The 24,919-nt window shown below is 59.3% G+C and overlaps 2 protein-coding genes across 4 annotated transcripts in view; one reads left to right on the plus strand and one right to left on the minus strand.

The window, feature by feature from the left end:
• On the minus strand, positions 1 to 22,677 carry TMEM63B (transmembrane protein 63B). 3 transcript variants are annotated; one of them, XM_075555025.1, is made up of 24 exons: positions 22,578 to 22,677; positions 16,655 to 16,837; positions 16,369 to 16,448; positions 15,744 to 15,782; positions 14,659 to 14,749; positions 13,057 to 13,094; positions 12,045 to 12,187; positions 11,902 to 11,953; positions 11,444 to 11,552; positions 10,943 to 11,013; positions 8,328 to 8,408; positions 7,793 to 7,916; positions 6,938 to 7,071; positions 6,706 to 6,843; positions 6,468 to 6,621; positions 5,197 to 5,303; positions 4,928 to 5,014; positions 4,735 to 4,800; positions 3,529 to 3,691; positions 2,931 to 3,036; positions 1,771 to 1,938; positions 1,149 to 1,264; positions 905 to 991; positions 1 to 778 (listed from the first exon to the last, which is right to left on the minus strand). In XM_075555025.1, exons 2-24 carry the CDS (start codon positions 16,811 to 16,813, stop codon positions 590 to 592), a joined length of 2,502 nt encoding a protein of 833 aa, XP_075411140.1. In that variant the 5' UTR covers positions 16,814 to 16,837; positions 22,578 to 22,677; the 3' UTR covers positions 1 to 589. The 3 variants fall into 3 exon arrangements, with proteins under 3 accessions (XP_075411140.1, XP_075411138.1, XP_075411141.1); XM_075555023.1 differs by lacking the exon at positions 22,578 to 22,677 and adding an exon at positions 22,029 to 22,151; XM_075555026.1 differs by lacking the exons at positions 15,744 to 15,782; positions 22,578 to 22,677 and adding an exon at positions 22,029 to 22,151.
• Positions 22,271 to 24,919, plus strand: part of MRPL14 (mitochondrial ribosomal protein L14) — a 24,968-nt gene continuing 22,319 nt past the window's right edge. The window contains exon 1 of the mRNA XM_075555027.1: positions 22,271 to 22,372. The gene's annotated coding sequence lies outside the window, so the exon portion shown is untranslated. The remainder of the gene's footprint in view (positions 22,373 to 24,919) is intronic.

Raw genomic sequence — 24,919 nt, forward strand, 5'->3', positions numbered from 1 at the left:
TTTTCTTTTCATTTTTATTTTAAAGGAAAAACCCCCAAACAAACCCAAATTAAAAAAAGGAACCAAAATGCCAGCCAGTGCAAAAACCCATCTCCAGTCAGTCATGCCCCCCCGCCCCTCCCCCCGGCCACTCCCCCTATGGGGTCCAGCCTGGCGCTTCTGCCCACCCAGCACCCCCACCCCCTCATGCACCTGCAGGGTGCCAGGGCCCAGGGGGGAGTTGGGGGTCAGGCCAGGAGGTGGCCCTTCAATCTACTGTGCACCCCAGGTCTCCAGCCAGGAACCAGGTTCCCTCTTGCCTCGCATTAACCCTTTCCTAGCTACACTGCTAGCCTGGGGGGCACTGCTCGGGGGCGGGGGCTCCCTCCATACCCCTCTTTGCCCCGGGGCCGGCTCGGGGCTCTCCTCACTGAGTTTTTTTTGGGGGGGCTCCCTCCCTCTCTGGTCAGGGAGGGGGTCGAGATCCCCCAGGTATGAATACCTTAATGAAAGCAGGGGTGAGGGGCAAAGGGGCTTTAGATCTAATAAATTATTAGCATTTTAGTGTCCATGGGGCTGGGGTGGGGGTGGCCTCCAGGGCCGCCCCCCCTCACTGGTGGATCTCATTCTCGATGAGGCTGTCCTCGCAAGACTGGAAGTCTGTGTCGGTGAGGCCCTCGTCCGGTGGCATTAGAAGCTCCTCATCTTGGGAGGAGGTTGACGGGGGCTCGTCCCCGGAGCTCCCGGGACCCCCATCCCCATCCCCTTCTGAGTCCTGCAGCACCTGAGCGATGTATTTCTGAGGGTGGAGAGGAAGAGGGAGTGTGAGGTGGACAGCTGTCCTTCTGGGGTCAATGAGGACATGACCCCCCCCCCACCCTCTCCGAGTCCAAGCAGCCCCTCGGCCTTGGCATGGGGCACTCACTGCAGACTTGGGGACAGTGGCAACAGCTGGGGGCCGCCCGTTGCTCCTGGGGTCCACGGAGTCTGTCTCTGTGTCCGTGTGTTCGATCTAGGGGCCCAGAATAAAGTAGGGAGTGGGCGACCTCACCCTGCACCCATCATGACCCCCATCCCTCCTGCTCCCAGCAGCCTCAGTTCAGGAGCTCCTCACCCCTACCCCCTGCAGCCCTCTGGCTCCTGCCCCAGTTGTCCCCCTTTCCCCACACCTTATAGTTGTGGGCACTGAGGTATTTGAAGTGTCCGAAGCAGACGTGGCAGAGGCAGATGACGATGGTGATGACCAGGACCACGAATGTGAACATGGATGTGGGGGCTAGGAATCCTGCCAGGGTGGTGGTGGGGAAAGAAAGTGGGGAAGCTCTTTAGGCTCTGGGGCCTCCCAAGCCCTTCCCACCCTGAGCTTCTATTCTTCTTTGTAATATCCATTTGAAACATTCCAAGTTTTATCCTTTTACATGTTACCGTGGAGTCATGTTAAGTCCATTCCAATTCACTCGTGATCCTAATAGGGAGAGTACAGTGGCCCCATAGCGTTTCCTAGACTGTCAGCCTTAGGGGAGCTCATACTGGGGTCTTTGGTCCCAAGGAAGAGCTAGTAAATTCTTACAGTGTTCCTGCCAGGGGACAGCTGGCACCTTAGCCACCACCCCACCAATCTCCATTTTCTTTTACATTCTGCTTCTATTCTTCTATTACCTCTTGAATGCCACCCCAATCCTCCCAGAACTTGCACCTCACCGAGGTCCCTGCCCTGGAACCCCGCCAGGGTGGCCCTCCATGGCCCGTCCCATCTGTTCTCCACCCACATCCCCGGGTGCGACCCCTCACCGGTGCGCATCGTGGAGAAGAAGAGCAGCCAGAACAGGCAGAGGATGGGCGCTGCCACCACCTGGTTCACAGCCCCCGAGTGGATCTTCTTGTCCAGCTTGGCCGGCAGGTAGGCGTAGTAGAGGTTGTACCTGTCTGCCAGGTGCTTCAGCAGCATGTACATGAGCCCTGGGGACAGCCACATAGGCCTGGCCTCGGAACCAGTGCCACTCAACCACTGGTGTCCTGGTCCTTCTGAGGTGGCCAACAGGCCAGGCTCCCTCCTCTGGCCCCAGCGCAGGGGGGTGGGGCACCCCACAGCGGGCAGCCTCACAGAACATCTGCTTCCTGGGATCAACCCTCTTCCTGCTGCCCTCACTAGACCTTCTACTGTTTGAAATATATCCCTTTGGCTCAACCAACAATCTTCTGAAAACCGTATCCTTCTCCCTCTGGCTGTCCCTACACTCAGAAAGCAAACCGTAAGCTCACTGCCATGGGGTCAGTGCTGACTCACTGTGATCCTGTAGGACAGTGTAGAACTGCCCCTGTGGGTTTCCCAGACTGTAACTCTGTATAGGAGTAGACAGCCTTGTTTTTCTCCCACGAGGCAGCTGATGGCTTCGAACAGCTGACCTGAGAGTTAGCAGCCCCACACGTAACCCACAGAGGAATTGTAAATCCTGTTCCAATCATGACAAGGCCCGTCGCCCTAGAAGCTAACAAGAAGGTTTTTGGAGGAAGACTAGGAAATTCACTTGGGAGTCCAGAGCCTTGTATCCCAGGGAGGGGGGTGGGTGGTTAAGGGGTTGTATATACAGGGCTGCCCAGTGTACGCGTGCGTACCTATGAAGTATATGTTCCTATAGAGGTGAGCTAGTGCCTGGACTATATCCAAGTATACCCAGAGGAGTAGAAACAGTGGGGAATGGGCTGTGTTGGGGTGATTCCTTCCGGGGGACCCAGCATACCAGCCGAGTTTTGCCTGCACCCAGCTGGTTCTCCCCCTCCTCCCTGCAGGCTGGGCCCCAGACTGAGCCAGGGACCAGGCGGGAGGCCCAAGGGGCCGGGCTCCCAACCAGGGCTCTGTCCACTCGGGGTGGCCTGCCTGGCTAGTGTGTCGTAGGTGAGGTCCTGGGTCCCCCCGAGCAGGGCCCAGGTCCCGGCGCGGCGGTGCCTACCGAAGGGCACGATGATGGGGCAGGTGATACTGTAGGTCATGACCACCGTGAAGACGCACATCATCCAGGCGTAGGCTGCGCCAAACTGGAACTCGTAGGCCTGATGCTGGGGGGGAGATGGCAGGAGGTGGCTCAGGGTGGGGCCGGAGGCGGGAAGGCAGGGAGGGCCAGAGGGGGTCAGGGGGAGCAGCCACCAGAAATAGGGCCCATAGGTTGGGGGAGGGAAGGCAAGCAGGTGGAGAGAGGGGCGGGACTGTGCTGGGAGTGGGCGGGGCGCGGCAGTGAGTACGAGGGGCGGGACTGGTGTGGGGCTGGGGAGCTGAGTGCCTAGGGAGCCCGACGTGGCCCTTGTTAGCATGCTAGGCTGTTATTGCTGGCAGGGTTATTTGTGTTGACCCATCGCTGACCACAAGGGGAAACTGAAGCTCCGGGTGGAAAGGGGTGGCCCAGGGCCACATGCGTCGTGGAAGCCTTACTGGGGCGCCCCAGGCCCGGCCCACCCTGCACTCCGCGCCCTAGCCCTAGCTGACTGCTGCTGTTCCTGGCCGGGCCCACCAGGGCGCGCTGTGCGGGCCGCCGCTGCCCCAGGCAGCCATACCCGCTTCACGTTGCGCCTCTCTGCGGCCGAGCGCGCCAGGCAGAGCCGGATCATGTACATGAGCAGGCCCGGGATGCGCAGCAGGTCCATGGCGTTGCCGATAAACGCGGAGGCAATGACGTAGTTCACGAAGAAGGCGCCGTTGTCCGGCAGGAACACGCACCTGCGGGCACCAGGTGCTCCAGCACTGGCTGCGCGCCCCAGGGTGCCTGATGTTTGCCTGCCCATCACTGCCACACCGTGCCCTCACCCCCCACGTGCCATGCCCCATGTGCCCCCGGCCTCCCATATGCGAACCCAGAGACAGACGCAGTGTGCAGACAGCTCCAAAGCGAGCCCCAAGAATGCTGAAGGACAGGCATGCCACGGGTGTGAACCAAGTGTGAGTACCCCAGCAAAGACCCAGCAAGAGTGCTTAAGACCACTAGGATTGATACCAGCTAAGACTGGCCAAGACTTCCCCAGTGAGAGCCCCAAACAAACACTCCAGCTGTGTGAGTCCCCAAGCACCCAGAAGGGTCTCCCTTGTTGAGACCCAATATGGGCCTGTCACCTCCAGAGGACAAGCGTCAGACCATCTTTGGAGCGGTTAGCCCAGGAGACTCAGTAGCTGCTCAGGACACAGCCAGTGTGAGCCCAGGGTTACCAGGGTGGGCTGTACCCATACACCCAGCCCCAGTGTGTGACCCGGCAGCCCCACACGGATCCCAAAGAAGCCACAGTCATGCTTGGGAAAGAGCCCAAGGGGCTCCCAGAACATGTGTCTGATCCAACCCCACATTGAGCCACAGAGCCCTCCCAGAGCTGTGAGCCCAGGAGCTAACCACAGAGAGTGGCAATGGAGACTCCAGACACCTTGAAGACACCACGAGGGTCCCTAAGCCACTCCGAAAGCATGAGTTCAGATACCACAAAAGACTCCTCCCAAATCCCCACCGTGGAGATTCTAGAAGCTTCTACAGACTATGAGTGGCAGAGACCCCTCAGAAATCCCTCAAGGGTGGGCTACAAAGTCCCCAATCTGCCTGGAAGGTGAACTTGAGCACACAGAGATGGGCCCCGACATCAAGCCCCCATGCACACTGGGTGCACCTGTGTGTGGCTCCTCCCCAGCTGGGGGGTGGAATGCCCAGTACTGCCTCCAGGGGTCCTAAGGGTGTCCCCACAGCCACACCCACAGCTGCCATCTGGGGCCCCGTCACTCACTCAAACCGAATAGCGGCCTCAGCCAAGAACTTCTTGTCAAAGAGCCAGCGGAAGAAGAGGTCCAGGCTGCAGGGGAGAGAAGTGGCCAGGGAGCTGGAACGGGATGTGCGCAGGGGCGGGGAGAGCCTCCGAGACATGGGGCGGGCCATGCCCTTCTCCCTGCATCAGCCACGCCCCCACCTCCTGCACGCACCTGCTCAGCCCCAGCGAGGGCAGTAGCAGCACCATGAAGATGAGGAAGGTGTAGCACTTGTGCATGGTTGTCCTGTTCTCCCCGGAGCTGTGGGAAGAGCCAGGTCAACCCAGACCACTCCAAGTGGGTCCTGGAGTGATGTGGGTGACCCGAGGCAGGATCCTGGGTACCCATTCCCCGCTTCTTGTGGGATTTCCTGGAGCAATGGAGTCGGGACTCCACCCGAGAGGCCACAGGCAGCTGGGGCGCAGGGTGGGGGGGTGTCTCACCGTGTCCAGTGGGCTTCGAAGAAGGCCGAGTAATAGACGATGGTGGGGAGCAGAGCTGAGAAGCACCACAGCAGCAGGGTGGGGAAGAACTGGGTGATGATAGGATTCTGCAGGAAGACGGGGGGGATGTGACTGATGGGGGTCAGGGGGAGTCCAGTGTCACATGCAGAGCCCCGTGGTAAATAACAGAACAGCATTTAGGGTAGTTACGGTGTGCCAGGCACTGACTGCCTACCATAGAACTGCTCCCTAGGATTCTCAGAAACAAGTCTCACCTGTCCCATAAGGAGCAGCGGGTGGGTTCAAACTGCTGACCTAAGGGTTAGCTGCTCCATGTGCACCCTCTATGCCACCAGGGCTCCTTAAGGAGGAGCTCCTGGAGGGGGGGCAAAAGGACCCGGCGAGGGCACCTCTTTCTGTCTCAGTGGGTGGCATGGTGATTATACTGGGGGCTTCTCACTACAAGGTCAACACTTTGAAACCCCTAGCCACACCTTGGGAGAAAAGATGAGGCTCTGAACTCCAGTAAAAGAGTTACAGTCTTGGAGAGTCACAGGGCAGCTGTACCCTGTCTTAGCGGGTCGCTGCAGACTCCATGGCAGTGGGTTTGGCTTTCTGGTGTTCTCTCATCCAGCTGGTAGGCAGTAGGGCCGGGGTCTGAGCCAAGGCAACCCGGGTTTTCCCGGGTTTTCACACAGTGGACCTTTGAACAGCATGGCACAACAGGGGCCTGCTGTGTGGGAGGCAGGAGGAGAGAAGGGAGGATGGGCAGAGTGCCCCCTCCCTTCCTCATTTGGGCCGGGTCTCCTGTCAGACAACTTTTCCTAAGGGGCTGATCTGAGGTCATGAGGTGGACAAGACTGGCCTGGGCTCCCCCAATAGGCGATTCTGTGTTAGTGCCAAGCCGGTTCTGACTCAGCGCGACCAGTGTCTGAGTAGAACTGCCCTGTAGGACCCCCCAGGAGGTGACCCACCAGAAGCAGATGGCCAGACCTTGTCCTCCAAGGTGACTCTGAGTGGGTCTGAACTACGCATCCCTCGGCTCGCCACCATGCTTAACTTGTGTGCCACCAGGGCTCCTGGAGGTCTCTGTGGGTGTGTGTGCAAGGCCACTGGGAGAGGTGACCGGGAGGGGATAGGAGCTCAAGGTGGGTGGGTGGGGCGGGGCTAGCCTGAACGGACCAGGAGCAGGTGGGCATGGGACGCTCTGGTCCTCCTGCTGGGGAGGGCTGGTGCTGGTGTACAAGGAGTGTGGTGGGGCATGGCCTCACGTTGAGGTATTCCACAGGCTTGGTGACGTTGAACTTGTCCATGGTGGTGATGATGATGGCCGGGGTGGTGAGGAAGAAGAGGAGGATGAAGAGGACCACGTTGATGACCAGGCAGCGCAGCCACCAGATGAAGCCGCGGATGGAGAGATGCTCCCTGGGGTGGGGGACAGGGAGCTGGTCACTCTAGTGCCTGACTGGTCCCCGCCTACCTCCCTGACTACCCCTGGGGTTCGCGTACCAGTAGATGTTCTGGGGGTCGGGGGCGTAGGACACGGTCCAGTTGGAGATGTGCAGGGACTCGCTGCAGGAGGAGGATCGCGGCTCCCCCCGGCAGGAGCAGCCCTGACACTTGCACACGTTGAAGTCCTTCAGGATGCTGGGGGGCAGCACTGGTTACTGCCGGCCGGAGACCCCACCATTGCCTCCCCGCCCCGGACACGGGGGACCCACGGGCTGCGGCGGGGACTCACATGGCCGTGATGGTCTCGTTGTGGAAGGTGACAAAGGCCATGCCAAGAGGCTTCTCGTTGACCTTCTCCTTCTCCCGCTTGTATTCCTCCCTCAGCTTCTGCTCCAGCTTCGTGTAGTACTCCATGGCCTCCACCTGCAGCGGGGGTGGGGGGGAGGCTCACCTGAGCGCACGCTGGGCCGGGCCCCATACCGAGGACTTCCTAATGGTCTTGGGGAAACGCCACCCCACCGTGGGGTCGCTGCCGACTCACAGTGACCCCGCAGGACAGACAGAACTGCCCCGTGAGTTTCTGAGGTGAACTCTTTCCGGGAGCAGGCAGCCTCATCTTTCTCTCTCGGAGGTGTTGGTGGTTTTGAACCGCCACCCTTGCAGTCAGCAGGCCAGCGTGTAATCACGAAGGGAAACGCTGCTGCCTTTCCATCCCGCGCCCCATAGCACCCCAGTGAGGTGGGTGCGATGGCCCCTGATGTTGCTGTAAGTGTTCGAGGTGACCAGCCCATGTGCCCCGGGTAGGAGTTCCCGTGGGACTTCCTTGGCTGTACTCCTTACACAGGCTGATCACTTAGGATTTGCTCTTGAAGAGCTGCCGGGCAGAAGCAGCGGGGCACTTAACCACCAGGGCACTTTGTCCCTGTTTTCCGGATGAGGAGCTGGAGGCACAGAGCAGTGGGGACACCTGCCCAGGCTCACTGCACAAGGCTGCTATGGCTGCCCCACGCTGGTTGGAGGTTGGACACTTTGGTCACTGCCTGGCCAGCGGGAACCAGGCTTTACTCCCTCAGCCCACTGTGTGCTCATGTTCCTGGGTGATGGGGCAGGGCCACCCTGGGTTCCTGGTCCCTGACGCGCATACCTGCTCACAGCCGCGTACCACACAGCAGCAGAGGTGGCCGCAGGGCTTGGGGTTGATCATGGTGGGCACGTTCTCCTTGCTGTGCAGGTTGGTGAAGTAGACCCTTCCCCGCTCGGCCTTCTTCCTGTAGGACCCGAGCACCCAGTCACCCACCACCCCAGCCAGGGGCCCACCGTGCCCGCCTCCCGAGAGCAAGCATGCCTGGTTCAGACATGCCACCAAACCCACGATCTCCCCCAGCCATCCTTTGGGATACAGGAAGTTTGCCCTATGGTCTGCCCTGAATTTCTCATGCTGGAGTTGAAGAAGAGTCTGTGCTCAGAGGGAGCGGGGTCTTAGGCTTCCTCCTCCACTTGGAACAACCGGACACTCACCCAGGCTCTGCTCTCGGCAGAGCCCAATGAACAGGCACTCCCACGCGCAGAATTGGGAACCATCTGAGAGGGGAACCAGTTCCTGGGTGGCGGCCGGGATGCCCCCCCATTATGGCTTGGGCACCCTGAGAGTCACCCTCCCCGCCCACGCACCCCAGTACCTCTCGGCATCCAGGAACATAAGGCGCGCCACGTTGTAACAGGGGCGGGCTTCCAGAACCGTGCAGTTGGGGTAGGCCTCCCTGGAACACAGGGGCCTATCACTTCCTGCGGGCAGGCACATCCCCCGACCCTCCCCTCCCACCTTCCCACAGGCAGTCCTGGTCTGAGAGCCTTTCCTTCTCTGACCAATGAGAGCCCCCATGAGATTCCCGATGGGGGTGGGGCTTCTTGGGAGGGGGAGCTCCCTGGGGAGAGTGCACATTGTATGCAGACTCACCCAAGTCCTTCCAGGAAGGCCGACCCCTTAGCCCGGCTCCGGAAGGCCTGACCACAGCCGGGACCAGGCTGACCCCTCCGATCAGCCACCCATCAAGCCCCAGTCTGCAGAGTGCTCTCTAACCTTGGCTGGTGACCCTGGCCCTGGACCTGAGAGTGCTCGCTAACCATGGCCAGGGACTATAAGCCTGATCTTGACCTCTAACCCTAACTCAAGACTGGCCCCTCACTCTGACCTGAGATTTATCCCAGCCTTACTGAGAGTCTGACCCACATCTCTGACCAGACTGTCTCTGCATGTGCCCTCCCCGCAAAGCAAACGTCAAGGCCCCGCCCTCCCAGCTCACTGCCAGCATCTGTCTGATACACAGCGACCTCACAGGGCAGAGTAGAACTGCCCCTGTGGGTTTCGGAGACTGGCACTCAACAGGAGTAGAAATCCGTCTTTCTTTAGAGGAGCAGCTGACAGATTTGAAGTGCTGATCTTGTGGTTAGCAGCCCAATGCATAACCACCACACCAGGGCTCCTTCTATACCCCATACATTCCAGTGTGGGTTCCCCTACAATGTTTGTGGGTTCACTGTAATCACAGACCACCTGCTAAAATCGACCGGGGTCATGAGTCCAAAGGGGCCAACGGTCTATCTAGTTGGTCTTGGTCTCCTGGTTTGAAGCACACAGTAGGTGCGCAGCAGACAGGTATGAACGCAGGTAGGCCAAAGTATTGGATCTCTGCTCAAAGGTCACCCCATCGGAGCCCCTGCCCTGCCTACCCTTTCTGACCCTTCCTGAGCACCATCAACTGTCCCTGCTGTGCTTCTTAGCACCCACCCCTGCTTTCCACAGCGTCTGGTCCTAGTTCGCCTGTTCACCGTTTGTAGGTGCCTGTCCCCCATGAGAATGTAAGCATGGGGGTTGGGGTCTTGTCTGGATTGTTTAGTGCTGTGTCCCCAGCGGGCACATAGCAGGTGCACTGATGGACGTCTACGACTAAACAGATAGCTGGCCCAACGTCCTCCAATTCTGAGCACCCACTGCAGGTGATGCTGCCCGTCACGGCCTGACATCACGGCTGACCCTCCGTCACGGCCTGACCCCATGTTCCCGCATGCTGACTGAGGGCCAGCTCAGTCTGTTCTGAGGACAGGAGCAGTGCAGGGCCAGCACACGGAACACGTGCTGCACACATGTGTCTTCCTCCACCAACACTGATTGTACACGGACCCACCGTCCTTCTCAGCACGGGGCTGGAAGCAGATCCTGATGGGCGGGGGGTGAGGCAGGGGGCATGGGGCAAGGGAGCATTCCGGGACAGCACTATGATCCAAGACTACGGCGGCCCTCAGTCGTCAGTGGATGGGCCAGGTCAGCTGTCAGGACCTCTTTGTGGGAGCCTGTGACACGCCCCTGCCCCTCACCTGACTGCACACCAATGACCGTCATCACGATCCCTGACCACTGACGGGCCGATCTCTGACCAGCGCTTGGCCAGGCTCCTGAAGCTGACCACCACACCGCGGACCCTTTGAAAATCTCTGGCTCTTGAGGAAGCTAGCCGAGTGAGCAGAAGGTGTGTGTGTGGGTGGAGGGGGGGGGGGGATTCCTAGTCCTGCACAGGCCATGTCCCCACAGCGGTCCTTCCTTTCTGATGTCATTGCACCCCGGCCCCCATGATCTCTGCCCCAGGGGTGAGCAGGTGAGCCCAGCCCAGCCCCTCCTGGCTCCTCCCTGTTCTCTAGTTTCTGACCATCTTACAGAGCTTGGTGCGGAGTCATCTCCCTCCTAAGTCAGATTCCCAGACAGAAGAGAACCTCTGGGAAGATGCAGCCCAGCTTTTCCCCCAAAGACCCCGGGAACAATGTCTCAACAGTCCGGAGGGGGACGCACTCCACACAGGACCCACAGACCCTGAGGCCCGAGCTGGGGCTCCACCTCACTCTAGGGCAGTGGTTCTCAACCTTCCTTATGCCGTGACCCTTTAATACAGGTCCTCGTGGTGGTGACCCCCAACCATAACATTTTCATTGCTACTTCATCACTGTCATTTTGCTGCTATTATATACTGGGTGACCCCTGGGAAAGGGTAGTTCGACCCCCAATTTGAGAACCACTGCTCTAGGGGAAAGGGGAGGCCAGAGACATTTCTAGATTTTTCTGTTGCTCTTCTGGGGGCCTCCCACTCAGTCCAGGTGCTAGACCCCTCTGGAGTCAGAGAGGGGCGCTCTTTGTCCAACCCCTGCCTGCCCCTCCAAGATGAGGAGTATGAGGGTAGCTTTGAGAGGGAAGTGTGAGGAGGGGGCTGCAGGGCTGGGCCTTGGGTGGTGGGGCTTGACTCACTCAAAGTGCTTCTTGATCTTTTCTGACTCTGCATATTTGGAGATTCCGTTGATGAAGAGAGTCCGCTTCACCTGTGTTTGGGGCGATGGGAGCAGGGTGAGCAGAGGAACTGGCAGGGGTGGGAGCAGGTCTTAGCCTGCTCCCAGGGGAAGCGGGGAAGGAAGAGCTTTCTAGGAGAAATCAGTGAGCTTCATGCAGGAGTGCTTGGTCCCTTAGACAGGAGTCCCTTCCCGGGAGGGGAGTCTGCCACAGAGCAACCTTCAGAGAAGGGGAGGGAAGCAGCACTCCCTCCATCGGCCTTGGCTGCTGCTTCCTGAGGGCCAGGCCCGCACAGGGCCCTCCGCTTCAGCTCAGCCTTCAGCGCAGTTATGGGGGACCCTCTTGCAAAGAGGAACCCACCAGGGAAGCTGAGCCAGGAGTCACAGCTGGCTGGCTGAACTCGCCAGGGGGCCAAAGGCTGGAGGTGGGGTTGGGTGAGGTGGTGGGGGACCCCCAATTCACCAGGTCGTCCTCCTTGTAGCGCATCTTGGAGGTGTGTCTCCGCATGCTGTAGACTGTGAGCAGCAGGTACAGGAAGGCGAAGGAGGTGTGCAACCACAGCAGGTTGTTCCTGGGGGGCGGGCACGGGGGTTCAGGGAGCCCACGGGAGCCACTGGGACTGCACACACCATCAGCTGCCCCTCAACTTCCCGGTGATCAGGCCCCTCCACTGGCAGCAGTCTGTAGGTGTGTGTGTCTGCCCTCTAGCCCAGGAGCCAAGAGTGCTCCATCCTCACTGGTCAACCTGCTGGCTACTCTGCCCTCCAGTTGCCCCCCGCCAGACCCCTCTTCCTTATGGGGACCTTCTTCAGAATCTACCCATTCCACTTTCACCCCAGACCATCAGCCTCTCTGCAGATCCAACCCCCTCCCTTTTGGGGCGAGATTTCCGTCCACAGACCACTTTTCCCCAACCTTACCCTGACTTCAAGTTGGCAATGGTGGTTCTCCCAAAGCTGTAGGCATTGTTCTCTAGGGGGTGGAGAGAGGCAGCATCGGCTCAGGGCATGTCCACTCCACTGCCCTACCCCTGACCCCCCCACCCCACCCCGTCCTCGCTGACCCAGCAGGTCCCCTGAGAAGTTGACGGGCAGCACGATGCCCACGGAGAGGACGCCTACGACGACCAGCAGGCCGATGATGTGCCGCTGGAAGGACAGGTAGTGCACCGCGTCGCCCCCACACTTGTCCCGGATCTCGTCGTCCCTGGGGACAGCGGAGTAGGGGCAGGGTGTGGGCCGGGCGAGGGAGGGGGCTACCTCTCCCTGACCTGACCCGCCCCCACACCCACGCCCCAGCCCATCTGGCAGCAGTATGGGTTCATGAAATGGAACCTCTTAGTCCCCTGTTTCCTGGGAGAGGGAGGAAGAGAGGGTAGGGCTGGAAGGTGAAGGTAAGGGATTGGAGAGGGAAGGAGAGAGAGAAGGAAGACAAAAAATGAAGGGGGTGAGAAGGAGAGAAGAGAAAGGTTCGAAGGGGAAGAGGAGGAGGAGGAGGAAGAAGAAGGGAAGTAGGATGAGGTCAGGGGAAGCAGTAGCACTCCGTGGGTGCTGGGTGGGCCCTGGGGGCCAGGAGGAGTGGTCGGCAGGGGTGCTGACCTGTCCGAGCTTCCTGCCTCTCTCAGCGCTCACTGCCTGCCTGCTGGACTCTGGCTTGGCCTCCTGAGTTCTGCCTGCTCGGCTCTGCTCCTGCCTGTGGCTGGCTGGCTGCCTCCAGCCTGACTGCTGCCCCCACCTGCTGGCTGCCCCAGGAGGCTCCAGGCCAGGGGGCTCCAGTCCCTCCTCTCAAGGGGGCCAAGGGGCAGGGAGAGATGAGGGCAGGGCTCCCTACCCTCACCCCCGACACAGGGGTCACAGAAGAGACTGGGGGGCAAGGGAGCGTTCGGGGACAGCACAGACCAGGGGAGGGGTTGGACAGATGCAGGCCTTGGCCTCCTGGCCTGGGAAAGAGGGTGCCGGGCTGCCTAGAAGTACTAAGGCCCTCAGAGCCTCTGGCTCCCAGTCTTTGTGGGAGCTGATGGGCCTGGAGTTTTGTCCTGTGTGTCTCTCTTTAGAGTCTGCAGCCTGTGCACTTACTTTATCCTGAAGATGGCTGTCAGCCAGGAACAGAAACCCTGGCGGGGGGGGGAACAGAGGACTGTCAGCCGGAGCCCCCAGCCCGCCCACCCGGAATGCCCCTCCCCAAGTTCCACCCATCCATTCACAGTGGCTCCCAGACACAGGACACCCCTGCTTCTCCACTCCCTGCCTCCCCCCACACAACCACCAAACCACACCCCATGAGTGAGCCCGTGGTGGGCAGTGGGAGGGAGGGAGGACAGGGCAGGTTCCAGGCTTCAAGAAGAAAAAGGACCAATGCCAAGGTAGGTTATCCACCTGGAAACCCCCATGTTTCAGGCACTGGACCCTGATAACACCCCGGGGGGTAGGGAGGGTCTGGACTTCTCAGTAGGGTAGGGGGCCCAGATCTCTAGAACCAGAGAGAGCAGGCCAGGCTCTCCAAATCCCTCCATCTATCCTCTAGGTCACCGTGATCGGGACTGCTCCAGGGGCAATTTTCTGCCTTTCAGCCCCCAGGCCTGCCGTAGGCAGGGGAGTGGGGTGTGGGGGAGGGACTGGGCAAAGAGAACTCCCCCCCCCCCCACACACACACAGGCTGGGGAGAAAGGTGTCCTCCAGCCACACAGGCAGGACTTTGACTGCGCCCGGAGACCCCCAGAGGCCTCTGCTGGCATTGACAGGGGACTGCTTTAGCTGTGTCACTCACAGGCAGGAGTCCCACCCAGGAAGCTGGCCACTGGGACTGGTACGGGAGCTGCAGGGGCCCCAGGTTCCCCCTGGACTAACCCAGCCACCTGGGCTCTAAGGAATCAAGTTCTGAGCAGAGTTCCCACCACAAAGAATGTTGGGGGCCCCAGAGAGGTAGCACCATGTGCAGGGTGCACCATGGAAGGGTGGGACGGGCTGCTGTGACCACCACACGCACACCAATCCACAAGCGGGCCAACTGGCCCCAGACAAGCCAGGGTCACGGGCTCTCACGCCTCCTGAAGATTCCACGGAGCCTGTATGTTTTGCTCAGCACGGCCGGACAGACCCTTAGTATTTCTAAAACCATGCTGGAGGGGAAAAGGTGCCCTTAGGACCAATCAAAGGAGCTCCAATGGCATGGTGGGTTACACGTTGAGCTGCTAACCCCAAGGTCAGCAGTTTGAAACCACCAGCTGCTCCAAGGGACAAAGACTAGGCTTTCTGCTCCCATGAAGTCAGTGTCAGAACCCACAGGAGCCGTTCCTCCCCTGTCCTACAGGGTTGCTGTGAGTCGGCATCGACTCGATGGCAGTGAGCTAAACATCCATCCAAGGACCCCGGTGGCCCACCAGGTTGAGCGCTTGCTCAGCTGCTAACTGCAGCACTGAGTGAATCCACTGGGCTGGGAGGGACTTGCCGGCAACAGCAGAAAGAGCCAGCGCAAGGGAGCAGGCTGGAGCCTGCCCTGGACCGTGGCAGGGGGTTTGGATTTCCCAGGAGCTGAGCCAAGCGGATGGGATGCTGTGATGTACGGGACATGAATTGGGAGCTCCGGGACTGGCTGGCTGCCCTGAGTGAAGGAGAAGGCCAGGCCGGCCTCCCTGACACTGTGGCCCGGCAGCTTGAGGGGGTATGGAGGGCACTCACATTGTCCCTTTGGTCAAAGTCGACGGAGCTGGAGACTGAGGTGAGACGCTCATAGCGGTCGTGACTGTCCCCGTGCATAGCTGAGGCCACACTGGGGGTGGGGAGAGGAGAGGAGAGAGTGGAGGCCCAGTGAGTATATGAGCCCTTGGGTGTGGGGATGCAGTGGGGAGGCCCCCACTCTACCTCCAGGGACAGAGAAAGGCACAGAAAGCACAGAGGCTGAAGCAGGGAGGAATGCATGCCCTCTATCCTGCTCCCCTCAAACTTCCCTTGCCCTTCAGGGAGACCTGGGACCCAACACCTGCAGCCTTTAAGGCAGGAAGGAAGGCCTCTTCCTGGGCTTGCTGCTTCTGGCCGGTGAAGCAGGAACGCTAAGAGGCCCTGCAGTTCCGGGGTTGACCATCAGGGGGCACATCAGAAAAGATTATGCAAAGTGGAGGCGGGGGTGGGGACACTAAGAGATCGCTGGAGAGGCTGGGTCAGAAAGGGGCAGGAGGCAGTCTGCAGGGTGAGCTGCTAGCCTCCCTCCTCCTCAACTCCAGCTCTGGCCCTACAGACAAAGACCACCACATGACACAGTCCGGGCTCCTCAGGCAGCCCCCCTGCTGGGCTCTGGAAGGGGTGAGCAGAGAACCCTGGAAGATGAAGAGCTAGCTCCTGCCGGGAGGGAAGCCGGTGACGCCCCACTTTGTCTCTTTTGCCAAAAGGGCGAGGGTGCTGCACTGCCTGGAGGAGGCCCCTCCCTTACAACCAACCAGGGGCCAGGCAGGCAGAGGGCACGCTGGAAGGGGCACACCATGGCCCGGAAGGGATCTCATCTGGGCACGGAGCCAAAGGAGCAGCGAGGGGGACAGGGGTGGGTGGGGCAGAGACAAGTTGGGGAGCCCCCTGCTCGGCAAAGCACACTGCCTGCCAGAGTTAATCCGAAACCCGAGTCTGAAGAGAACTGCAAAAGAAACCAGCAACCTGCAGGGGAGGATCAGGGGGTGGGGGGTGGGGGTGAGGTGGGGGAGGGGGCAGAAGCATGGAGAGAAGAAAAATGAAAGGTAGTTTAGTGGGGGTGAGGGGGCTGCTGCCCCACGTACTATTCCTGTTCCACTCGGTCCCTCTCCTGCCGCCGGAGCCTAGGGGGGAAGGGGGCAGAGAACAGACAGGGTTAGCAGGGGCGGGGGCAGGTACCTGAAGCCTGGCAAGGAGCAGGGGCCCTATCAAGGGCCCAGCATGCACCCCACCCCCATGCCTGCTCCTCGAGGATTGGTTCCCGCCTCATCTTGCTGTCAAAGGAGAAAGAGAGAGAGAGAGAGAGAGAGAGAGAGAGAGAGAGAGAGAGAGAGAGAGAAAGAGAGAGAGAGAGAGAGAGAAAGGGCTGGCTCTTCTTTCCTGTCCTTGGAGAGGACTGTGGACCATGGTGTGTGTGTGTGTTTGTGTGTGTGTGAGCACGTACATGGGTATGCGTCAAGACCGCCACCACCACCCTCGCTGACATCGGGTTTCCGACTCACAGTTACCCTGTGGGACAGAGCAGAACCGCCCCTGGGGGCTCCGGAGGCTGTAGGTCTTTACAGGAGCGGAAAGCCTCAGTCTTCTGAGGCATGCCTGGTTGGGTTTGAACTGCTGATCTTGAGGTTAGCAGCCCACGTGAAATCCATTATGCCACCGGGGTTCTCTCGAGTGCATGTGCAGGGATGGAAAAGGGCCCCAGAGCCTTACCTGTCTGCATCTGTCACCAAGGCCAGCCGCCCATAGTCCCAGGCCACCTTCCTCAGGATGGAGAATAAGAACAGCAGGGCCTGAGGGAAGAGGGGCTGGTTGGCAGAGGTAAAGGCTACGCACCCGCAGGAATGCTCTTAGGAGGGGAAGGTTGGCCAGGGGCAAGGCCTTGGTCTGGGTTTGGTGGCTTCGATTCTCCCTGCTGCTCAGGCTGGGAGTCAGGGCTAGGTGGGGCAGTGGTCAGTCCTGACGATCTCTGTCTCACATGCATGGGTGGGGCACTCACCAGGAAGCACATGAAGTCGAGGGCCAGCACCGTGGGGACACCCCCGAAGGGCAGGCCCTGCAGGACTGTGCTGCGGATGCGGGCGCTGTAGCAGTAGTCCTTGGGGTTGCTGTTGTTGAGGGCCGTGGTGCCCAGTGTGGCCAACAGGAAGGGCAGCATGGCCGCTACTGCCGCATGGTCCTCCTGGGCAGAGGGCAGAGGGGTCCGCGGGCTTGCCCCAGCTCTCTCCCCCTACCAGGGTAGGTTTGGGGCGCCCCAGTTCTGGCTGCCTGAGGGGCTGGAAGCTCTGGCCTCCAGAGATAAGGGCTTGGGGAGCGAGAGGGTGGAGTCCCATGGATTTACCTTCCTCAGCGTCTGGGCTGTGACCCCACCCTGGGCCTGGGGAGGGGGTGGGGGGGAACTTGGCCAAGATGCTAGGCCATGCGTGAACTGGGGAGACTGGTTTCCACAAGCTAGTTGTCTGCACTTCTGACATCCACCAACCACCCCACAGGCACACACTCAGACACACACTCTCCCTGCAGGGGGCAGCCGGGAGGGGTCAGAAGGGTCAGGAGCAGTGGACACATAGCAATCACTTTCTGCCCTTATTAAAAAATGACCGGCTTTTGCTGGCTTAGGGCCTTCAATTCTGTACAGCAGTTCTTCCCCCACTCCCCACCCCCCCTTCCCCGCCCCTTCCAAATACAGAGCTCACTTCCAGAGCCGCCAGTCCCTCTGCCTTCAGGGTTGGGGGTCAGAGTAGCGGGTCAGTTAAAAAGCAGGGCTTCTAGATTAGTATTACCCGCCTGGCACCAATTGTTGCTGCTCACCTGTATCCTTCCTATCTGCCCCCGCAGCCACCTCACCTCTCCCCAAGTCTCTGTGCACAGGGGTCACCAGAGTTGTGTGGGAACTACAACTCCCAGAGTGCTATGTTCCTGCCTCCAGAGCAGGGCAGGCTGGGAACAACATGTCCTCCAATGAGCTTTCCTCTGGCAAAGGAGGTTAGAGGAGGTGTGTGGGGGGGGACACCTCTTAGCCAGCCTAAGCCCCTGGCAGGCACGGTGCTGCCCTCCTGTCCTGTGGGCAGCTCAAGGTGAACCTTGGGGGAAAGGGGGAGGACGGACACCGTCTCCACCTCCCCCATAAGCACAGTCATTGGCCCGGATGCAGGGGTTCTTGGAAGAGCCTGGGGATATAGCGTAGCAGGCCTTGGGGAGGTTCCCAGGGAGGGGAGGAGGTGGAAAAGTGTGGTCGGGCACTGCTGCCCCACCCCCATCCAACTGAGGGGCCCCTGGGGCCCCAGCTGCTGACAACACTGAAGCTCTGCCTTGGGGGAAAGGGGTTCCCAGGGGGGAGAAGAAACCAGACAAAGAGAGAACAACAAGCCTCCAGCAGATGACAGCAACTCTGAGGGCCAGCATCCTTCAGCCTGCTGCGGGGAGGGGGACTCAGTGTGCCCCCTATCACCCCAGCTGCAGGTCAAATTGGAGGGGAGGCTGGGCTTGGCCTGCTCCCAGGGGTCCCAGACAGCATGGGTTCTAGAAGGTGCAGTGAGGAGGCCAGTAACTGCCCTGGGGGATGTGCCTCCCTGCTCCTCCTTTGCAGCAAACCTGCCATTTAAAACAAAACCCCCCAAATCAACTCCCACAAACTTAGCACCGCAGTGAGCCCCCACTTACTGAGTGCCCACCGATCCCGGAGCCACACAGCCCTGGCTTCAGTTCCCTGACAATTCTGAGTTGGCCATGGCTGTGATGGGGCACAGAGGGGCAGGTCCTACAGAGGTCACACTGAGTTCAAGAATGGGCCTGGAATTCAAACCTACTTCACTTTCCTCCTAAAGTCAGGACACTTCTTTAGCGCCAGGATGCTTGTGTCAAGGGTCTGGGAGGGGATTCTGCAGATCACGGCTGCTTCACAAGTATTTATTAAAGGGCTTCAGGTCAGAGCACTCTGGGGATGGCTGTGCTCAGGTGTGTAAATGTGTGTGTGTGGTGGGGGAAGAGTCGGGTGAATTCACGCAGCCTATGGAAATGGAAGGAGCCTTTGGCTTCCACATGTTGGTATGGGTGTGTGTGAACATCACACACACAGAATGTACACAGGGCTGTGTACCGGGGAAGCTGGAAGGTAAATGCAAGTCTCTGGGGTCAGTAACCAGGCTTCTACATTGGCCTCCCTTCTCGACTTCTGACTTCAGTGCACCCCAGAAGTGATGGAGACAGCCATTCCCCACTCCTGTCTCTCTCTTCTCAGACTCCCGGAGGCTTGACCAGGCTGCAATCAGTGCACCCAGTACTACCCATTTGCACTTCTATCCTAAGGAAGGTGGACAATTCTGGGAGCTTCTCCCCAAGGGGGCACAGCAGAGGAAGGATGCTTCCCAGCTGGAGTGGCTATGGTCATCCTTCTCCCTCCAGTCCCAAAACAGGGCAGGCAGGCTGCATGCTGGCCAATAATCCCACATTACAGGGAAGAGCAGAGCAGGAAGGGGTGGAGGCCAGGCTGCACTAAGCTCTAATTGTGGGGGTGGAGTTGTTGGGTTCTTTCATCCTGGGTAGCTGCTCTCAAAGCCAGCACTGGGCTGAGAGGCCTTATGAAGGAAGGAAGAGAGGGACCGGAGACAGAATATTGTGGGGGAGAGAGTGCCTTCCCTCCACAGGGGTGCTCCAGCCAGCTGTTTCATGGAATGTCTCCAGTCGGACACTGAAGAGCTGAGGTTTTAGCTGTCAGTGTGAAGAGAGAGTGTGCGTGGTGTGTGTGTGTGTGTGTGTGTGTGGCAGAGGCTTGCTACATTTTAGGTGAACTTATGGTTGTTATTTTACCCTTAAGAAGCATGTGCCTGGTGGGGGTAGGGGAGTTAAAAGTTATGCTTTGGTTTATTTTCCTACAGGATGACTTGGGAAGTAATTCAGTTCCGGGAGGATTTCATCGAAGGCTTTGAACCACGGGAAGGCAGGGTCGTTGAATGGGAGGTAAGCTCTGTTACTATGTAGCTATGTAATCCCATAGCAAGAGGATATCAACATCGTCGCCCTCCTTGTTTACAAGGATGAGCAAAAATGTATCCACAAGGGGGAATAAAAGAGTAGTTAAAAGGACTCATTCAGGGCTTACTTAACTCTTACTCTGGTGCCAGGAGCAGTTTACTTCCCAGACACTAACTCAACCTCTCGCCATCACAGCCCACAGGGCACCGAAGAGCGGAGAGGGTACCAATGCTGACCAAGGTCACACAGCCAGTCTGTGGTAGATGCAGCTCCAGACCAAGGCAGCCTGGTCCTGGAACATATGCCCTTAGCCACTGCACTTTGCTGCCCAGTCCAAGCAGGGGCCACTTCCACTTCCACCGGGGAGGCAGCTTTCACTCCGAAGAAATGCCACCCAGGATTAAAACCCTCTGAACTTCCCTCTCGCTGACCCCTGCCTGGAGTTTCTTGTCTGAGTAAGCATAGGGGGGCAAGCTGAATAGCCTCAGGGGGCGGGGAGACAGCCCCCCTCCTTTCTAACCTGGGCAGATGACTTAACCACCTTCTTGTGCAAAAGGAGCACTGGAGCCCAGCTGTGTGGCGGTTTGGAAGATTAAACAAGATGATCCGTGTAGAGCTCTTCAGTGCAGTTCAAGGTAAATGGTCTCTTAAAATTGCCCTCCCCCCTATTTAAACAAGGTATGGAACGAAAGGAGTTGGTTTACTGGAAGGAAACTGGTAGAAATGAATACAAAACCCGGCGATTTTAATATGCTTAGAGCCCCTCCACCGGCAGGGGAGAGAGACCTGTTGAGGTCTGAGGGATTGTACTATGTTAGCCAGCCTGCCTCGGAGTGGCAGGGAACGCTCCCAAACTTTTCAAATAAGACCTGATCCATTGGGGCAGGCTGGGAGGAGTCAGGTAGGGTGATGCTAGACTAAGATGGGTCTGATTCCAAGAAGAGGACCCGTTTTTTGATCGCTTGCCAGGCAAGGTGTCAGGCTCTGAACGTGTGTCACCCAGTTTAGATCCCCACCGTGAACCTTGGAAGGAAGTGGCAGTAAAGGCACTTATTAAAGGAAGCGGAGGAGGCTCAGACAGGTTAAGTAACTTGTCAAGGTCACACAGCTTCAAGAATGGTAGAGCTGGAATTTGAACCCAGGTCTCTATGAATCTGTCATCCTTGGAGGGCATTTGTAGGATATCCAAAGGAAGGGGGGGGCTTCTGGCTACCCACCACCTGCCTCTGCTTTGCCACATTTCTCCCACCCTCGCACCTACAGCAGGCAGGGACTGTCATCGGGTGAACCGACAGAAGCATGTGTCACCCTGGACATGTCAGAGCCTGGATCCTCTGGTGCCCTGGAAGAGCCAGGCTGCCCAAACACCAGATCTGAAGGCTGGCAGGCGCTACCACTCCCCTCCTTGCCTGAAGCCCCTCTTGAGAGGGGCAGCACATTAGTCTCTTTCTTCCTGGGTCGCTGGAGACCCAGGGAGAGGCAGACACTGAGTGGGGCTGAATAGGGTCGACTTGGCCCCCCAGGGTGGAGTCACGTTCAGCCGTGCCCCGAGTGGTCAGGCCTTTGCCCAGGGGAGCCAAGCAGGAGGCAGCACAGACAGAGCTCCAAGGGCAGGCAGCCCCATTGACCTCTTATCCCCACTTCCCAAGCGTCCTTCCATTTTTTCTGGGGAGCAAGGAGCCAGAGCTCTGGGGCTGTCCAGGAGGGACAAAGCGAACCCCCTCCCGCAGTGGGCCTGGGTTCCTCCTGCTCACTCCTAGGCTCAGCCTTCTCCCCGCCGCACCCTCCGACGCAAGCCCGAGGGGCTCCTGATTGAACTGCCCTGTGCGGGGAGCGAGCAGAGGACGCACTCAGGGCTGGCCGCCTCCCAGTCCCCAGGCTGCCGCGGGCAGGGGCCGGCCTTGAGCCAGCACCCGGAAACCTGCCCCAACCTGGGGCCGGCAGCGGGGACGTTCGACCCGAAGAGCCGAAGAAAGGATCAGGCAGCCGAAGGCAGCGGACTCCGGGTCCCCGGAATAATAACCTGGGGGCGGGGGCGGCTGCCTCCCCACCCCGGCGGCGAGCTGGCGGGGCGCAGCTGGAAGCCCCGGAGGGCGCGCGGCGCACCTAGACCTGGCAGGTGGACGAAGAGTGGCGCCCAGGGGGTCCCACCCCTTGGGATCTCCAGGGGGCTGGGGACGGAGGGCGGTGCACATCTGGCCGCGCGGCCGGGCCCGAGGACTCACATCTGGTGCGGGATGGTGCGGGGCTGGGGCGAGCGCGCGCCACCGCTGGGTCCCGCAGGAGGTGGAAGGGAGGGGACGCGCAGCTGATTCTGGTCCACCCCCCCTCCCCGCCCCGGGGTGGCGGTGGGCTCCTCCAAGCGGAGCACGGGGGCTGGGGAGGGGGCGCGTACTCACCCCCAGGCGCAGACTCGGCTCCGGCTTGGAGCCCCGGCTCGGGGCGGGGCGGGGCTGGGGAAGGGGGGAGGGGGAGTCGCTGGGCGGCTCGAGCTCCGGGCTCCTGCGGCGGCCGCGGCAGTGGGTGGGGGAGGGGGAGCGGGAGGAGGGAGGGGGAGGACGAGGGGCAGGGCCTCGCGGGTCCCGCCCCCCACGCCAGCACACGCAAGGCCGCGCGCGCACCCTCCGCTCGCCACCTTCCCCCGCCGGCCCGGCCCGGCGCGCAGGCGCAAGGGGAGACTCGGGGGCGGGGCGAAGCCGGTGCCGAGACCGCGGCGGCGCGAAAGGCCGGGGCGGCGAGAGCGGTATGGCGGGCCGATCCCCCTAACCCCTCCTTCCAATCCCTGTCCATCCTGCGGGAGGGGAAGCGCAGCCTCGGAGCGGGGTGGGCGACCAGAGGCCGCAGCGGCAGGGCCGGAGGCCCTTTGGGGTCCGAGGAAGGGCCCGGACGGGGAGGGGAGGCCTGGGGTCCTGCGGTGGGGTGGTCCCCGCGCCCCTGCGCGCGCTCACCTGCCTCCCGGGGGTGTGCGGCCTCCTGGGGCAGGTGCGCCGCTTGCAGGCCTTTGCGCGCCGCCCTTCTCACCCGGCGCCTTGGCTCCAGTGTGCCTCCTTCCCTTCTCCCGGCTTGGGTCTTAGATGACCCCGTGACTCACCGGCCCGCGCTCCGTGCAGTGGGAGGGAGGCCCCGCTTTCACTTCTGCGTGCCCACCTGTGGCTCTGGCGCCAGGGGCTTCCCGGGACTCGCCGGCAACGAGGCTGGTTCGGTGACCCCCGCGCGCGGGGCCTACGTGTGCAGCCCCTTTCTCCGGATCACGCACCCAGACTGCAAAAGCACGGGTGTGGGGTGGCGGGCGCGCCAGCCTGTTCGGTTTCATTCTGGATTCCCAGAGGCATTTTGCTTTTCGAGCTCAGAGGGAGCTTCCCATAGCGGACTGTAAACCAGCTTTTCCTCCCTGAGAGATGGGGTGGCTGGAATTTATCAAGGAATTCTTAAAAGGACACGTGCTAGAGTCACCACCGGGTTACCCGAGTAGTTTGGGAGCTACCTACCTACTGCCAACTGCCCCCATCTCTGCTGTCTGCTGGCTTCTCAAAGGACTCGTCCCAAACCGAGTGCCATTACTGAGTTAGAAAGGAGGCTTTGGACTGGAATGGAACCTTTTGTAAATTGAGAATGAACTGACAGGTAGCCTGATGGGGGAAAGTGATGTATGTGCAACTCATTTTAAAAGCGATTTAACCATGGATGTGTTTGATATATGAATACTATGTCGAGAAAACTACTTAAAAAAAGAAAGAAAGAAACCAAACTTGACCAACGGTTACCATGGGTGAAGGGCAAACAGTTGTTACTTAGGGGGCGTTGAGGTTATGTTAATGGCAGTGGAATAATCTGGAAAAGGATCTTAATGATGATTGTACAACACGGAGAGTATAATCCTTGGCACTGAATTGTACAGGTTGAAGTTGCGGAATGGGGGGGAGAAAAAAGAAAGGAGGAAACAATTTTCCTCTTAGAAAACAAGGGCAGCATAGCAACCAAATCTCTTGACTGGCAGAGAGGGAAAGAAAGACCCCAGGCTCTAAGGCAGTGATTCTCAACCTGTGGGTCGTGACCCCTGGGGGGGGTGTCAAATGACCCTTTCACAGGGGTCGCCAGATTCATAACACTAGCAAAATGATAGTGATGAACTAGCAACGAAAATAATTTTTTATGGTCACCACACCATGAAGACCTGTATTAAAGTCACGCGGCATTAGGAAGTTTGAGAACCCCTGCTCTGAGGTGACAGCTAGATGGAGGCTTTGAGTGTGAGTGACTGCACAGCCCTGGCAAGGATCCCAGTGCGGTGTGTCAGGCCTGTCCAGCATCTCCCATGGCCAGGCTCCGACCCAAACTATTTGCTTTTCCAGATCCGGTCCCATTGACCCAAATGTAAAACGTTTGGGTCTGTTTTGATTTTACTCCTCAGCCACGCCTGAACTAGTTCCAACCAGTTGGAAACCCTGCTTGGAAATGAGAGGAGTGGCTCAGGACCATTATAAAAACAAAAACACAGCAGCAGACAAGCGCAGGGTGTGTTGCCCTTGGTAAAGGTTAGGTATTGTTTTGGACAGCGGCCTCAGGTATGTCCTCACCTGTAGATGGATGCATTTTGGACTTGTGTCTGTGTGTCCCAGAAACGTTTGCAAAGCATCAGGGTTCTGGGTGCTTCCATCAGTCCCCTTGTCTTGAATTTTCAGTCGGCGTCCTAGAAATCATGGTAAGGAATGGGTCTTGTTCTTCAGGCAGGTTCCTACATGCCCAAGACAACAGGCAGTTCGGTGGTCAGGAAGTGCAATGGAAAAATGAAGACTTGGTTGGGCATAGAAAATGTATACAGGGTTTGGTATCGGAATCGGGACATGGAGAAGAAAACAGGTTCTGTGGAGTTCCTGGGGCCTCATGGCGACCCGATGTGCGGCAGTTGAACTGTACCCCGTAGGCTTTGCACTGGCTGACTTTGGGGCGCAGCTCCCCAGAGCTTGCCTTTGTGGTGCCATTGGGTGGACTCAACCTCCCAGCCCTTTGTCTAGCGGCTGAATTTGCTACCTGTGTGCACCACCAGGGACTCTGTTCAGGAAGTAGATTGGCTGGATTAAGGGAAGGGCATTTTCCCTTAGGAGTCCCTGCATGGCATATAAGTTAGCTCGTCACCACTAGCTCACGGGGTGTCAGTTTGATCAGAGAATCACCTTGGAAATAAGGCCTGGTGTTCTGCTTACAAAAGGGCCCCCCCCCAAAAAAACCCCAACAAAACACAACCTAGCAAAACAAAACCCAACAAACCTGCCATTCCGATTCCTCGTGA

This window comes from Tenrec ecaudatus, chromosome 7 (assembly GCF_050624435.1).
Source record: "Tenrec ecaudatus isolate mTenEca1 chromosome 7, mTenEca1.hap1, whole genome shotgun sequence".
NCBI lineage: Eukaryota > Metazoa > Chordata > Mammalia > Afrosoricida > Tenrecidae > Tenrec > Tenrec ecaudatus.

Bases quoted from the DNA above. Each gene is read 5' to 3' on its own strand.
- TMEM63B (XM_075555025.1), bottom strand. From the start codon at position 16,813: ATGCTGCCCTTCCTGTTGGCCACACTGGGCACCACGGCCCTCAACAAC. The intron at 12,188-13,056 runs GTAAGTGCACAG...CGCTGTCCCCAG, and splicing joins ACAGCCATCTTCAGGATAAA to GGACGACGAGATCCGGGACA. The intron at 11,553-11,901 runs GTAAGGTTGGGG...CCCGCCCCCCAG, and splicing joins ATTGCCAACTTGAAGTCAGG to GAACAACCTGCTGTGGTTGC.